The sequence below is a fragment of the Euprymna scolopes genome, chromosome 1 (assembly GCF_053919585.1).
Source record: "Euprymna scolopes isolate OS-2025 chromosome 1, ASM5391958v1, whole genome shotgun sequence".
NCBI classification, from domain to species: Eukaryota; Metazoa; Mollusca; class Cephalopoda; order Sepiida; family Sepiolidae; genus Euprymna; species Euprymna scolopes.
In genome coordinates this window covers 175,773,122-175,790,591 of record NC_136482.1, presented here as the reverse complement: position 1 = coordinate 175,790,591, position 17,470 = coordinate 175,773,122, and the positions used below count along the sequence as shown (strand labels likewise).

The 17,470-nt window shown below is 31.0% G+C and overlaps 1 protein-coding gene across 1 annotated transcript in view; it reads left to right on the top strand.

Annotated features, from left to right (window-relative positions):
• Positions 1-493: 493 nt before the first annotated feature.
• The window catches only part of LOC145277653 (uncharacterized), a 55,383-nt gene continuing 38,406 nt past the window's right edge, over positions 494-17,470 (top strand). The window contains exons 1-2 of the mRNA XM_080129256.1: positions 494-531; positions 13,766-14,000. Of these exons, the coding sequence (XP_079985382.1) occupies positions 13,766-14,000 (235 nt within the window). The 5' untranslated portion in view covers positions 494-531. The remainder of the gene's footprint in view (positions 532-13,765; positions 14,001-17,470) is intronic.

Below are 17,470 nucleotides of genomic sequence, written 5' to 3'. Positions count from 1 at the left end.
GACATAGGTTGACATATATTCGGCGGGTTTTTAATAGTATTTTGTATAGTTTTTTTATTTATAACACCTTTTTCCATACTTACGGTGTTAAAGAGGGTGTGAGACGCCATCTTGAATTTTCGAATACACCGGTAAGCACTATGTTTTTCGAGCTGAATAAATATGTTACATTGAATAAAAACATAAAAAATATATCCAGTTTGGCAGAAAAGTAACTTATCTTGCCTTGGATAACATTTATTTGTTATATATTTGTTTTTTGACAACCTTTTCGAATCTATGTGTACAGTAATACAAACCCAAAAATGAACATCTCTTTTTTTTTTTTTTTTTTTTGGCCTAATATTTTCTAAAAATGAAAATTTTATGATCAAAACCTTTCCATTTTTACTTATTTTTAACTAAAACATGCAACCTGGTCTTGTCGTGGTCTGATAGCGGAACATTTTTAGGCCACTGTGAGAGTTTCATGTTACACCGGTTTTTACTCGCACCGGGAAGGTTTTTTTTCCTTTACTCCTATTGTCTTTGGTAACTATTATTTATTGACTATTTGTTGTTTTTTCACCGTTTTTATTTCGTTAACCATTCTTAAAACTCGCTATAAAATGGATTTTTCCAAATACTTTTTAGGGGGTGGGGCGTTCCAGTCTCTACAGTTTAAAATATGATTGAAGTATTTGGGTTTGTATTACTGTACACATAAATTCGAAAAAGATGTAAAAAAACAAAACAAATATATAACAAATAAATGTTATCAAAGGCAAGATAAGTTACTTTTTTACCAAATGGGATAATTTTTTAGTGTTTTTATTAAGTGTAAAATGTTTATTCATCTCGAAAAAGTGTTTACTGATATATTTGAAAAACACAAATGGCGGCAGGGAACTCTTGACTCTTTTGTCTCCCAGTTTTTCGTCTGCTAAAATTTTTATCACGTGATTACGGTGTAGCGTCAATATAATAAACCATTCATTCAAAGTATCGCGTATTATGAATTTAGCTGAATACGATATTAAAAATCACTTTATTGGTACTTATGCACTTAGTTTACCGGGCTGGCGCTGGCGGTTGTCTGTACTTTCACCTGAGAATTTAATAAACAAAAAAATATCGTAAAACTTGAATGACCGTTTGAATACATTGATTTAAATTTAAAGTGTTGTGTAATTAAAAAAATAAATCCCAGATGCGCTTGTGCTTTATTTCTTCAATTTTTTAATAATTTCACAATTATGAATGAATTCGCGTGTACTTTAAGAAAAAAAAAAAAAAAGTGGTATTTTAATCAGAATATTGTTTGGTTTGTCTTATTTGAATTGATATTGCAAAGTAGCCAGCAAACGAACAAAAGTATATAAAAAAAATACAATAAATATTACTATGACTAATAAAAGTTACTTTTCTACCCACGTTACTCAGTATTTTTAGTACTTTTTTTTTAATATAAATAATTACACAACATTTTAAATTTAAATCAATGTACTCAAATAGTCCGTTGGAAAAGAAATATGGGTAAAATCCCTTCAGAACGTACTGTGGTTATATGAGAAAATAAAGCTGTGTACACATTATAAATGTTTCTTTTCTGTTTCTTATGTTATACATTAGTACATTAGGGGTCATTTCGAGTTAAAAGTTTATTTATTGTACCCATCTAAACTAGAGAAAATCATGATTAAAATGTGTATGTCTCGTGTAAATAACTAACGATGAATATGTAATATGGCTAACGTTCTGAAGACCAGACAGGTGATCAAAAAGTCAGATCGAGCGTACCGGAAGACGAAATGAGACCAAATTGACAACTCGGAAATTCTAAAATGAAAACCTTTTTAAAATAAATAATTTAAGCTTCAAGTTGTTATTTTTTGGTTGATGTACACGTGACTCCGATGTTGTACGCAGTTCGTTCGAGGGAGCATTCATTAATGCGAAAAGGGAAGAAGTTTGGCGTGTGGCCTTTTTTGAATTTTGCGCTTTTCGGATTATTTTGTTATGTTTTAGTTTTTAGGTGGATATTTTTTTTTTTTTTTTTGAGAGGGATACTTTTTTTGGAGCCGTGTTTTATTTATTTATTTATTTATTATTATTATTATTATTATTATTATTTTATTTATTCATTTTTTTTTTTTTGACGGATGTTTTTTGGGGGGGGCGTGTTTTTTTTTTTTTTTGGGATGGGCATTTTTTGTTTGGTCGTTTTCTTTGGGGGGGCGCAGAGATTATAGTTATAGGTAATTATTAACAAGAAAATTTGGTGCAATTCCAGATTAGCACTTGCACTTGTAGCGATAAACAAAAAGGAGTACTTTTTATTTTCTTGAATAAAAAAAAAACTTACTCGACGAGAACACGACTGTTTTTGCTTTAATAATTATTTTTTATTTAAACGTGAAAAATAGAAATTTCAATTTGGCTTGAACTTTGCGGTTTTCGGATTATTTTTATTTATTTATTTTTTTAGCCGGATTTAACAAACAAATAAAATAAAACAAAAAACAATTTTGGTGCTTATGCACTTATGTTACCTTTATTTTTTATGGTTTAAGTGCCTTCTTCAATGTTTCTAATGTTTTTTAAATAATCAAAAGCACAAAGTTTAAGTCAAAATATACAAAAAAAAAACAAGGCCAAAATTTATTTCGAAATAATTATAATTATTTTTCATGTTTGTTGTTGTTGTTGTTGTTGTTGCATTTATTCTACATAAGTAGAAAATAAAATTTGTTTAAATTGTTTCTTTTAGAATTTCCGAGTTTTCAATTTGGTCTCATTTCGTTTTCCGGTACGCTCGATCTGATTTTTTGATCACCCGTCTCGTCTTCAGAATGTCTTCTGAAATTCATCATTAGTTATTTACACGAGACATACACATTTAAATCGTGATTTTCTCTAGTTCAGATGGGTGCAGTAAATAAACTTTTAACTCAAAATGACCCCGAATGTACTAATGTATAACATAAGAAACAGAAAAGAAACATTTATAATGTGTACACAGCTTTATTTTCTCATATAACCACAATACGCTCTGAAGGTATTTTACCCATAAATGCATTAGTACCGAATTCGGAATTACTAATTCTTTGCTTACCCACCCCTTTCCGATCCCTTTTCCCGCTTCAGCTTACTGTCTAATCGATAATAATCTAATTAAATTACTATTTTTTTTTAAAGTACACGCGAATTCATTCGTAATTGTGAAATTATTAAAAAATTGAAGAAATAAAGCACAAGCGCATCTGATTTTTTTTTTAATAATTACACAACACTTTAAATTTAAATCAATGTATTCAAACGGTCCTTCAAGTTTTACAATATCTTTTTGTTTATTACATTCTCAGGTGAAAGTACAGAATAGTTACAATACACCCGCCAGCCCTGTAACCCAAGTGCATACACTGCATAACTACCAATAAAGTGATTTTTAATATCGAATTCAGCTAAATCCATAACAAGCGATACTTTGAATGAATGGTTTATTATATTGACGCTACACCGTAATCACGTGATAAAAATTTAGCAGACGAAAAACTGGGAGACAAAAGAGTCAAGAGTTCTGGCGGCAGACTGTGTTGAACACGTTAAGTTTGGGAAAATGAATTAAGATTAAAAATCTAAACAAAATACTGTTTACAACCCTACGAATATGCCAGCCTATGTCACGGTAACATATACTGAGTGAGTTCCTAAAAGTATGTGTGTTTTTCGAGCTGAATAAACATTTTACATTTAATAAAAACACTGAAAAATTATCCAGCTTGGTAGAAAAGTAACTTATCTTGCCTTTGATAACATTTATTTGGGTTAATTTTCACAACGTGCCTCAGCGTATTATAAGCATCCCAATCTTCCCATGTTAAGAACGGCTTTCGAGGTTTGGGCGGGGGGTTGTTCCGAAAACTGTTCTTAACATGGGGAGGTTGGCCCAACCTCCCCATGTTAAGAATGGTTTTCGGAATAAGGTTAGGGTGTTTATAATGCGCTGGGGCACTAGAAGTGCCAGAATTTGCCATTAAAAAAAGGAGTGATTATATAGACTCGCTATCTTTCAAAGCTTATAATCAATATGAATAATGTAATTTAAACCCTAATTTTCTTTTTCAATAAAAGGAGCAATGACCAAACTTTAAAATAATAAAAGGTTTTATCGAAAAATATACTATATTTTTTTTTATTCGGTTTTCTTTAAAAAAGATTTCATGAAATTCAATGAATTTTAACTTAATCTAAATATGATAAATATATATAAATTAAAAAAAATCACTTGCCTATATAAAATACTAATCAATGGATGCTTCCATTCTTCATTTATGAGAATTTGTCCATATTTATATTTTATATTCCATGTATTTTTTAAATAAAAGAATTTTTTTAAACAACTATTTGTAAAGACCACCATTACGTAAGCATTAACCGGTGTTAGTGAAGTGGTGTTTCTTCCTGTTTTTTTTTTTTTTGTTTTTTTACATGGAGGTCACCACTTATGAAGGCCTGGACGCCACTCGGAATAAGGATTATTGCGTGTACAGTAATCAATGGGATAGTGTTGTAGTAATCGTTAATATTGGAGATTTGATAAAGTGTCTTACTTAAGGAGGCGGTTCATCAGGAATTTGATTCATGTTGGACTTAAAGACATCCAAGTTGAAGTCAGGTGGGAAACAGGCAAGCGGAAGAGAGTTCCACAGGTGTGCACTTAGGCACAGATAAAGAGTGGGGAAAATTAGTGACAGTGGTTTCAGCTAGACAGGTGTTTATCATGAAAGATTGTCGAGGGGGGACTAGAGATTGGAGCTCAGACGAGCACTTACCATGGAAATAACATTGTCTTGATTATTAAGATTGTATGATTTATTTTAAGAAAAAGAAAAAATTAACACACTCACACACACATGCATGGACACAAACCCATGAACACGTATGCCTGTGCACGCATACAAACAAACATGTAGTAGGTGTATCAGAATTTTTGGGGAATTTTTGACACCCTTAACACGAAACTGCGAATAAAATATAAAAAACTTGTAATTTCTCTGTTTAAAGTGGGTTGTTTATTTTCTTTATGGAATATACTTCCAAAATAAACTATTAAAGTTGTTTAAAAAAATAATAGAAATATCATTTTTTATTTTTTAAAAAAGTGTTTACAAAATGTTCACAAAATGCCGGCGCGCCTTCATGCAGCCATTTTTTTGACGTAATGAAATATTTTTCAATTTTTAAACTTTAAAAATCTATCAAAATTTTTCTATTGGTTAAACTTTTATGATATTTTCAGGCTTAATGTGAAATTTTATGCTCTTTCCAATAAACAAAATTTAATATTTTAGACAAAAGTTTTTTGTTAAATTCAACCTCCCCCATTTTGAAATGTCTGTTAAAATTTATGTAATTAATTTACTCACCAAAGTTTTGTATATCACAAATTGAAGATAAAAGATCAATAAATAAAATATTCAAATTTAAAACAAAACAAAAAGAAGTGTTTTTTGGAAATTTAACGGTAAAGTCCAAAATGTAAAACCTTTTTTTTTTCTAAAACCACATTGACTTTTTTTTTTAAAGGAAGCTTATCTTATGTTTAGTGGCCACTGATGACATTTTTTTTTTCGATATTAAAAAAAAAAAAAATTCACTCGATAAAGACAAATTAAAATATATTAAATCAAAAATACATGTATTTCTTTAAGAAATTAAAAAAAAAAAAATGGAAATTTGGTCGAACAATTAAGTTGTAATTGGTCAAAATCCATGAATGAAATGTTAGTATTTTGCATATACGGTAGCACATACGGGTCACTTTGTAGTTTAAATGAAATATGTCAAAAATAAAAAAGGGAGATAAGGATGGATAGCATAAATACAAAGGGAAACAATTATTTTTGTCACTTTCATGCTTCTGTAGATAACACACTGACAAATCGAAGAACATCTGAATTTTTTAATGGCGGATAAACTATTATCGAACAGACGGTTTACCGTGACTCTTGGTTGAAAAATCCTTTCATTTAAAAAATACATGGATACTGGTCACGATTAGAGTTCCCTGATGAACACCCTAAAAAAACACTGACTTCTCCCTACGCATGAGAAAAGGACATGTTTTAGTTGCCATAGTAACTAAACGATCATGAATTTTTATCGACTTTGCTTTACTGTTTATGAATATTGAAATAAAAGACATTACTACACATTTATTAATCACGAGGTTCTTTGCTCAGCAACCGAGAAGGCTAACATGCTTGCCAGTCGGTTTGCCTCAAACTCCACACTGGACCCTCTAAACCACCCCCTACCTCAATTTCCTATGCGGACAGACGCCACGCTAGACGACCTGAAAATCACCCCTGCTCAGGTGCATGCTATCATAAAAAACCTTGACACTTCCAAAGCATGTGGACCCGACCTCATCCCAGCTGTGCTATTAAAAAAGTGCTCAGCCGAAGTAGCTCCAGTTCTCTCCAAACTCTACAACAAATGCCTTAATGAATCTTGCTTTCCGAGCTGTTGGAAAACTGCTTCTGTAGTACCAATATTCAAGAATTCTGGCGAAAGAACTGACCCATTAAATTATCGCCCCATTAGCCTCCTCCCACTTTTTGCCAAAATATTTGAGACCTTAATTAACCATGCTCTAGTCCAGCACCTTACAGATGCTAAACTTCTGACCGACCGTCAATATGGATTTAGACAAGCCCGTTCCACGGCAGACATCCTCACTGTAATCTCTGAACGCATATACCATTCACTAGACAAAGCGGGAGAGGGAAGAGCGGTAGCTCTAGATATATCTAAGGCTTTTGACAGGGTATGGCATGAGGGTCTCCTCAGGAAGATTAGATCTTACGGTATCACTGGTAGAATACTTAACGTAATTAAATCCTTCTTAGATAAGAGAAAACTCCAGGTTGTCCTCGACGGTCGTACATCTAAACAATATGATATAAATGCGGGAGTGCCCCAAGGATCTATCCTGGGACCTCTGCTGTTCCTGATATTCATAAATGACCTCCCCGACAAGATTGCCTCTGAGATGGGGATATATGCTGATGACACCACACTCTATAGCAGGCACGACAGGAAAACAAACGAACATATATCTAAAGTAATGGCAGAAACACTAGAGGATGACCTCCAATCAGTAGTGGAATGGGGACAAAAATGGATGGTCACGTTCAATGCCACCAAGACAAAACTGGTTTCATTCAATAATTACAAGAAACCTTCTCTACCACCTATAGCAATGGCCAACGACTCTTTATCTGAGAGTACGTCTCTCAAGCTCCTTGGCCTAACGTTCACTGGAAACATGAGTTGGAACAGTTACATCGAGGGCATTGCCAGGGCCGCTGCAAGGAAGGTGGGCTCTCTCTACCGTGCTAGAAAACTTTTAACACCCGAAAGTATCCTGTACCTCTATAAGGCCACTATTCGCCCATGTATGGAGTATTGCTGTCATATTTGGGCCGGTGCATCGGCTACTAGTCTCTCGCTCCTTGACAGGGTTCAAAAGAGAGTCGCAAATCTGATAGGCCCTAAACTGGCATCAAAACTTCAGCCTCTGTCCCATCGTCGAAACGTTGCATCCCTCTGCCTGTTCTACAAGTATTATAATGGTGAATGCTCTGAAGAACTGCAAGCACTTGTGCCCCCACGACGTGAACACCCTCGACAGACCCGACAAGCTGCAAAATCCCACCCCCACACTGTAGAGATCCCTAGATGTAAAAGATCCTTCTACTCCAGTAGTTTCTTCCCCAGAACTGCTAGACTTTGGAATTCCATTCCGGGTCACTGCTTCCCCAACTGTACTGACATGCATAAGTTCAAGTGCAACGTGAACCAACATCTCGCTGCCCTAATCCCTACATAGTACCCCAGTAGATGTTTCCCCTGATAGTAGCCCCCTACACCAAAGTGGCAATGTGCCTTGTTTGGGGTGAAAACACACAAAACTAAAAACACATAGAAATGAAAAAAGTTGGGAAATTATTTTAATATTCATTTTAAGAAAAATGCTATTAAAAAAGAAAACAAAAAGTCGATAAAAGTGAGACATAAACAGTAAAACGTAGTCATTTAAAAAAAGAAAATGCTATTTAAAAAAGAAAAGAAAAAGTCAATAAAAGTGACACATAAACAGTAAAAAAAAAAGTCGATAAAAGTGATTAAAAGTGAGATATTATTAATAAATGTGTAGTAATGTCTTTTATTTCAATATTCATAAACAGTAAAACAAAGTCGATAAAAATTCATGATCGTTTAGTTACTATGGCAACTAAAACATGTCCTTTGCTCATGCGTGGGGAGAAGTCAGTGTTTTTTTAGGGTGTTTGGCAGGGAACTCTAATCGCGACCAGTACCAATACATGGAATATATATAATATATAAATATGGATAAATTCTTATACAGGAAGAATAGAAGCACCCATAGCTTAGTAATTTGGAACAGGTAAGTGATTTTTTGGTAGTTATATATATATATATATATATATATTAGAATTCGATTCAAGTTAATTTTGTTGCTTTTCGTAAAATCTTTTTTAAAGAAAACCGATGAAAAAAAAAATGTATATTTTTCGATTAAACCTTTTAAGATTTTAAAATTTGGTCTTTGCTCATTTTATTGAAATAAAAATTAGGGTTTGAAATTACGTTTTCATATTGTTATAACAATATGAAAACGTAATTTCAAACCCTAATTGTAGACCTGGAGAGTCTATTTAAATAAATGTTTGCTATGGCAACTTGCCCCAAAATTCTGATACACCTACGACTGTACTAACTTGTAAATACAATTTGAAAAAACAGCACGTTAACGTGAATGTATATGAGAACAGGTTTGACTATTATAACTGTACAATTTATCTAAAGAAAAAAATAAAATAATTCACACACGCACCACATGCACATGCAAACACACGCACCCAAACAAACACGACTGTACTAGCAAATATGATTTGTTAAAACAGCACAGTAACGTAAGTGCATAAGAACAGTTTGGAGAAATAAAATCGTACGATTTATGTAAAGAAAAAAATTCACTCACAAACGCACGATTCTACTAAATAGCTCAATAACATAAACACGCACACACTCACGAAAGCAAGCATGCACACGTGCAAACAAACACAACTATGAGAACTTGTAAATACCATTGTAAAAAATAGCACAATGTGCTAAATGCATAAGAACAATGTTTATTATCGGCATCTATGATTTATTAAATGGAAAACAAAAAGAATTTTAGTCTTGCCATATTTAAAAAAAATATTTTTACTTATTTACTGTTTTAAAAAAGATGAAATCGATTTTTTAAGTGTTTGCTTTCTGCCTAGCTGGATAAGTTTTTAGTGTTTTAACTTTAAATTTTAATTTTAAAGCGTTTATTTAGTTTTAAAAAAAAAACAAGTAGTGTTGAGTGTTATATGAGAACAAGAAAAAATGTCTGATGTGGGGGGGGGGGGTTCTCGGTGAAAATGACAAAAGTGAATAAATAGGTAAAAATGGCACTTTGACAATGGAAAAGTGGGACCGTTCAAGAAGTGCGGGCTACGTTCCCATTTCTCTAGTTTAAAATAGGGCTAATCCCTCATAGCTTTAATTTGGAAAAAGTCGGTTCGGTTAGGTTCAAATTTTGAAGAAGCACTGAAAAAAAATAATATTAACATTTTATTTAATAGTTATTTTATCATGAATATTTATATGTAATAAGCTGAAAAAAGTTTGAATAAAATTTTACCACTGCCATATTTATGCTGCATATATGATGATATGAGCCGTGATTGTCAGTTTTTCTTGGTCGTATAATTGAAAATTTATTTTTGTTTCAAAATGAATAGGAGGCACTTTTATGATTTCAATATAGGCCTGTTTATTTACACATCAAAATCAAAGTAACAATTAAACATCAGAGTAAGGTGGAGGTTACGTGGAGTAGGGTGGGTGTTATCCGAATCTGTCGCTCTGCGTTTCTGCCTCGGCCTTTTCTCTCTAACTTTTTTTATTGGTAATGATTGACCCGGTAACCTTATCCGCCAGCTTTGCTTATTGTTTTAGCCAACTTCTTTGGGTCAGATTTCCCATGTTGATTGACTTATACGTTACTCCACTCCTGGGATTGACCCATCATGCTCCAGTGATTCCAGGCCACCCTCTCTTTGTAACATTTACCTCAATTCAGTTTATTTTTTTAAGTCTTAAAGATGAAAACTTATGATTTAATTGCTGGCAGCAACTGCTTTTAATTTTCTTGTATCGAAATGATTTTTACTTTAAAAAAAAAATGTTATTATACAGAAAATTGGCAAAATTTATTTACAAATTTACATTTACAAATAATCAAATAAAATTTTTTATAATAGGAATGTTGGGTTTGTTTTACAATAGACTTTAAAACGTGTATTGCATTTGAAAAACAAGTAGTGTTGAGGGTTATGTGAGAATAAGAAAAGAATGATCGCGTCATAGGGTCATATCTTTCGAGTCTCGGTAATGACTTAAAAATAAAAGATCAAGCAAATTACTGGTAGAAATCCATCCAATAAAAGTTACTGACAGTGCTGAAATAATAACATTATTATTTAGAAAGGCATCCTTAACATGAACAGGAAGGTTCTTTGTTAACTATTCTGTACTTTCACCTAACAATTTAATAAATAAATAAACTTGGGAAATTCAAACTCTCATCGAGAGGTAATCAAGAAAAGAATCTGACCAAATACCGTTTGCTGCTAACTTTGAATCCGGTACTGTTCTGGTTTCCTAATATTTATGAAATTATCAGTGCTTTTTTTTTTTTTTTTTTTTTTAATGCTTTTCCCCAATTTGCAGCTATACAATATTATATAATATTTTATATAATTGCTTGAATTAAAATGCAAAAATCCAGTATTTCAAGTCTTGGCAGAGTTTGGCATATCATAAAAGGTAGTCAGTGATAATGGACCACACTTTTCAGGTCATCTTTATCGTGAATTCACCAAAGAATGGAGTTTCCATCATAATATCACTTCACCTTGGAGACCACAAGGAAATGGCTTCATAGAATGTCAGATAAGGAATATCAAGATCATTCTCAAGAAAGCCAAACAGTCTGAAACAATTCCTGAAATTGCGCTGCTGTATTGATGCTGTACTCCAATTTCAAGCATCATACTAAGTCCTGCACAACTACTTATAGGTAGACGAATCCAATCCCCACTGATAACCAAAATCAGAAATGACCACCAAGATCAGGATCAGATATACAGCACACTCTAACAATGTCAGCAAAACCAAAAAGAGGTACTTTGATCAACATGAACTACCACCCCTATACTGTGGCCAAAGGCTAAGGGTACAAAACCCTGTGTCTGGAAGCTGGAACCCAGCAACTGTAGTATCTTAAGCAGATGGTCACCGCTACTATCTCTTAGAGAATGTTGACAGGTATGTGCTGTGAAGAAAGTGACAACACATAACGAGTATTCCAGTGACACCTACCCCCCACAAATGTTGCAAGACCTCCTAAAAACGACTTCACAGAAATGTGCAACCTCTGTGGATTCACCCGTGCATGCAACCCCCAAACATGCCAAATGACTTTCAAAGGCATACCTGTAGTGGTAGGATAGTGCGACTGCCATCAAAGATGAATTTATGATGAACGCATAATCATAACCTCTCTCAGCAAACATTTCATGGGGCAGAATAATTGAAGTAGCCTTTCTATTTATTTATGTTTGTTTTGTTTACAGACCTAGTATTATGATCTTTGTTTCAGAGAAAGGGGGATGTAATGATATTACCTACTCTTTCGTTTCAGATTCCTGGAACGTCAATCCGTTTTTTTATATTTACAAACATGCATGTGCATTTATCAAACCTTTTACAAATATAAACATCTTTTTTTATCAATAAAATCTTTTTCAACATCAATCATTAATCAAACATTAGAAAAAACAATTTTTTAAACTTTTACAAAAAAGTGTTTATTTGAAAGTGTTAATTTTTTGTTTAATTTCTCACTTTGAAACGCATTTTATTTTAATAATGTTAATTTTTTTAATCAAACACCATAGAAAACATATTTAAAACAAAATATTTCTAAAATAGTTTTCTTTCATTTTCTGCCAGAGGAATTCTTACAGATGACTATTAAAATTTGCTTTATTTGTTGAAGTCGAAAAAAAAAAATCTTATTAGAAAAAGAACTCATATTAAAAAGAAAATCTTGTTAAAAATGTTTTTTTAAATCTCGTTTAAAAAAAAATGTAAATTTTATATAAAAAAAAAAAATAACCATAAAAATACAGTTGAAATTGAATGGAATTTCATTATATTTATCCATTTTTTTTTTTTTTACACTAAACTTTTAGGTTTATGATACTTAATAAAAAACGGTTAGAAGTGTTGAATGAATGCATCCTGTTTTAAGTTTCTATCAAAGCAGATTTTGAATAAAATAACTTTGTTATTGATTGTTGTTGCTCTTTCTTTACCTTGAATAATTCAATTAGAACAACAGTTGTCACCTTTGTTACAAACAAATGCTATTCCTCCTATTACACACATTTAATGCTTGTGTTTGCTTGAATATACACTGAATTATCTCCCTTTTGTTTTGTTTACAAATTAATGACTACTTATACATATAGATATCGGAACAATTACTATTCATATGACTATATTAGCAATATATATATATACTAGCATTTCAGCCCGACATTGCCCTGGTGTTTGGAGGTGTATGTTGAGCAAAAAAAAAAAAAAGTGGTAGTAGTGGGAAGGCAGGCTCGAATCCGTACCTTGAAGGAGGAAAAGAATGTGAAAAAAACCTGACGTCTTTGCTGTTATGACCACCGCCAAACCAGAAGTGACGTAGGTTTAAATTAAGGCTACACAATCGAAAAGAGGGTATGACTTTTGAAAATATTGGCGGAAAGAGCGACCCCCCCCTTCCTATAGAATAGTGCCCAGTTGAGGGTGAAGAAATTAATGTTTTTAGCCAATTTTTCGGTATTTGTCATCTGAAGGGTCGAGCTTCCAAATAATACTGATCTTGTGAAAATCCGCTGCCTCTGTCGAAAGTTTTAGGCAGACATGCAAACATACATACATGCAGTTATATATTGGTAGCTTAAATTTTCGACCCAATCCAATTAAAAAGCTTGCCCTATCTCTGAATACCCTTTAAGTAAAATTTCAAATGTTCAGACCAGAAATTGTCTGAGTAATTTGGTAGAGACCGCAGAGGTCAATTTTGTTTTAACTTTGACCCCTATTATGACCCCTTAACATTTATTGTTTTGGGCTCAAATCAAGTTATTAAGTTGGATCCATGTCCAAGGAACCTATATCTAAAATTTCAATTGTTTATACCCAAAATTGGTGGAGGAGTTTGGTAGAGTTCTCAAAGGTCAAATCATTGAACTTTGACCTCTTAACAGCCAAATTTCTGGCCGAAAACGTATTGCAAAGATTTTCCCAAATCTCACTACCCTGTATATCAAATTTCGAGTCTGTAGACTGAAAATTGACAGTTATTGTGTAGGGAAATGTACACACACACACACACACACACACAGACGCTTTCACTTTTATAGATATATAGATATTTTTTTTTTTTTCAATTGAAAGTCGTAATGCGATGATTAAAATAAGATGCCTAAAGGAACATAAATTTAAGATTCTTTAAAAAAAATGTTTAGATCACTTTAATAAAAATGGAATTATGTATTTGTTTTCTTTTCAGATATTTTATATTCTTTTGATTTTAAAGATGTATCGACAAAACAGAAGAAATAACTCTGACTTCAACCCTGGTGGAAATTACATGGGTAAACCCGACTTCAACCCTGGTGGAAATTATATGGGTAATCCTGACTTCAACTGTGGTAACAATTACATGGGTAACCCTGACTTCAACCCTGGTAACAATTACATGGGTAACCCTGACTTCAACCCTGGTAACAATTACAAGGGTAACTTTGGTAGTGGCATGGACCCAAACTTTGGTAATCAATTTTTGCTTTTCAAAATATAACCAAATTGTTAAAACAGTTATGTAGAGCTACTAATGAACAAATCCATTTAACTACTTTTTAATCATTGCGAGGATATATTTAACATTGTTATTGATGTATATTTATTAACTTTGATTTTGTTATTTAAAGAGAGAAGGGGGGAATTTTGTTCTGTATAACTGATTGAATGTACCCAATACTTTTGGAAAGAAAAAAATTTGATGCAACTTTTCACAAGAAATCTAGGTGCAGATCCAGAATTCAACCTAATTAAAAAATGCAAAAATATAGAAAAATCCTTATGGCGTATGCACAGTCATGGAATGAAAATGTCATATTCCAAAAATTACATTAATTGATCAAATATTTTTTTCTATCTATTTATATAGAAAAATTTTTCTTTCTTTTTTTTAAAAATAATTTTCATCAATTTATAGCAAATTGTAGCCATTATATAGTTGATTTTGATCTCTATTTCTGGAGAAGTTGTTAACGGTGGAGGTAACTAGTAATGGATTTTAAATATGGTTGAGCAAGACACTGTTCTTGTTTTATCAGAAATTTGATTTTCTTAGTTAAAAAAAAAAAAACTACTTGATCAATTTTTTGGAATATGACTTTGTTATTCTGTGAAGGACGTAAAAAAAAAACTTAAAAAAAAAAACTTGTAATTCTATGGAAATAATGCCTTCCAAAATCTTCATACTGATTTTTTTTTTTAAATAGGTTAAATTCTGGACTTGCACCAAAATCTAAAATACAATTGTCAAAATCTCTAAAAATGAGATCATGTAACCAATTCTTATGTGACTGCATGATTTTTTTTTACTTCTAAATGACTTGTATGTTATTATTTTTATTTATTTACGACTAATTGTATTTACTCTGCATTTTCCTGGCAGAGGGCTTGGAGAAAAATTATGTTTAAATAGTAAATTAAAATAATTCAATAGGTATTTTTTTATTTATTTTTTTTTTACATGGTGGTCACCACTTATCAAGGCCCGGAAGCCACTCAGGGATAAGGGTTATTGCAAGTACAGTACGTTAGTGTGGAGATTTGATGAAGTGTTTACTTAAGGGGGCGGTTCATTAGGAATTTGTTAATGTTGGACTTGAAGACATCCAAGTTGTAGTCAGGTGGGAAGCAGGCAGACGGAACAGAGTTCCACAGGCGCGCAGTTCTAAGAAAGAAGCTTTGTTCATGGAATCCACGTTTTGATTTAGGCACAGATAAAGAATGGGGGAAATTTTTCACAGTGGATTCAGCTAGACGGGTGTTTTTTGTGAAAGATTGGCGAGGGGGGGACCAGAGATTGGAGTTCAGACGAGCACCTGCCATGGAAATAGCGATAAAACAAGGATAGGCTCGCAACGTCTCTTCTGTAGGAGAGAGGTTGCAGGGTAGAGAAAAGGGCATCCCCTACTAGGCCACAAAGTCTATTTTGTACTCTGTCAAGGCAGGATAGGCTGTTTTTAGCAGCTCCTGCCCAGATATGGCAGCAGTATTCCATCCTTATTATGTATTTATCAAAGTTACATAAAGGCAAGAAACACATTATCTTGTCTGATAGTTTTATAAATGCAGAGATTAATTATTAAAATAAAAAATGACGTAGTGTGAAATATTAAAACAAACTTTAAAAAAATCTAATTTGAAAAGAATAACTTAATTATGGAATTATGTCCATTAGTATACATTTATTTTGCTTTCTAAGCAAGTCAACCATTTTAATCTTTGTTAATAGTTGAAAAAGAAAGCAAAATGGCTTTGTGACCCTTTCAATTTGAAAAGAATTTAGAAGCATTTAAACTGCTGAATAGGAAATCATTTCTGGTTTTAAAATTCTTAGCAAATCCTTGGATATTAAGATTGAATGTTTTACAAGGTATTATTTTCATAGCATCACAAGTTTATTGATTTTTATTTTCAATTTTAATATTTTTTTAACTAATTGTTATTTTATCAACTTGAAAGAATAGAGCTGTATAAAAAAAGTCGAAAACCATTGAATTATAGAAATATCTTCAGTTTAAAAATGATAATTATTTAAAGTACTTGTACTTATTGTCGCTATCATCCTGGTCAGATTGAGCTGGCTTGTTCCTGAGCACAAACTGCATATTGCATTCCAGTTTCATCGATCTTGGGCCAGGTGGCAGGATATGGCTGACTATTCCCAATTCTATTACCAGATAACCAACTACTTGTGGGTCTGATAGTACCACCAGGTTATCTTTAATAGTCTCTGCCATTTAACCTGTTCTTATGAAACTTGTTACTCTTGTGTTCTTTCTGATTATGCAATCAGATTGTACGCATCTTTTTACTTTCAGCCATGAATTATAAATTAAATGTGTAAATTTCATAGTTTTTAAACCTAGCACATTGTATCATACAGATTTTTTAAAACTGAAGCATGATAAATGAACAAATCTTCATAAATCTCGATATTAAACCATATATATATATATATATATATATATATATATATATATATATATATATATGTATGTATGTATATATATATAGATATAGATAAATAGATATATATATATATATATAGATAGATATAGATAAATAGATATATATATATAGATATAGATAAATAGATATATATATATATAGATAGATATAGATAAATATATATATATATATAGATATAGATAAATATATATATATATATAGATATAGATAAATATATATATATATATAGAGAGAGAGAGATATATAGATAAATAGATATATATATATATATCTATAGATATAGATAAATAGATATATATATAGATAGATATAGATAAATAGATATATATATATAGATAGATATAGATAAATAGATATATATATATAGATATAGATAAATAGATATATATATATATATCTATAGAGATAGATATATATATATATATATAGATAAATATATATATATATATATATAGATAAATATATATATATATATATATATATATAGATATAGATAAATAGATATATATATATATATATATATATAGATATAGATAAATAGATATATATATATATATATAGATATAGATAAATAGATATATATATAGATAAATAGATATATATATATATATCTATAGATATAGATAAATATATATATATATATATCTATAGATATAGATAAATATATATATATATATATCTATAGATATAGATAAATATATATATATATATCTATAGATATATATATATAGATAAATATATATATATAGATATATATATATATAGATAAATATATATATATATAGATATATATATATATAGATAAATATATATAGATATATATATATATAGATAAATATATATATATATATATATATATATATATAGATAAATATATATATATATATATAGATAAATATATATATATATATATATATATAGATAAATATATATATATATATATATAGATAAATATATATATATATATATATAT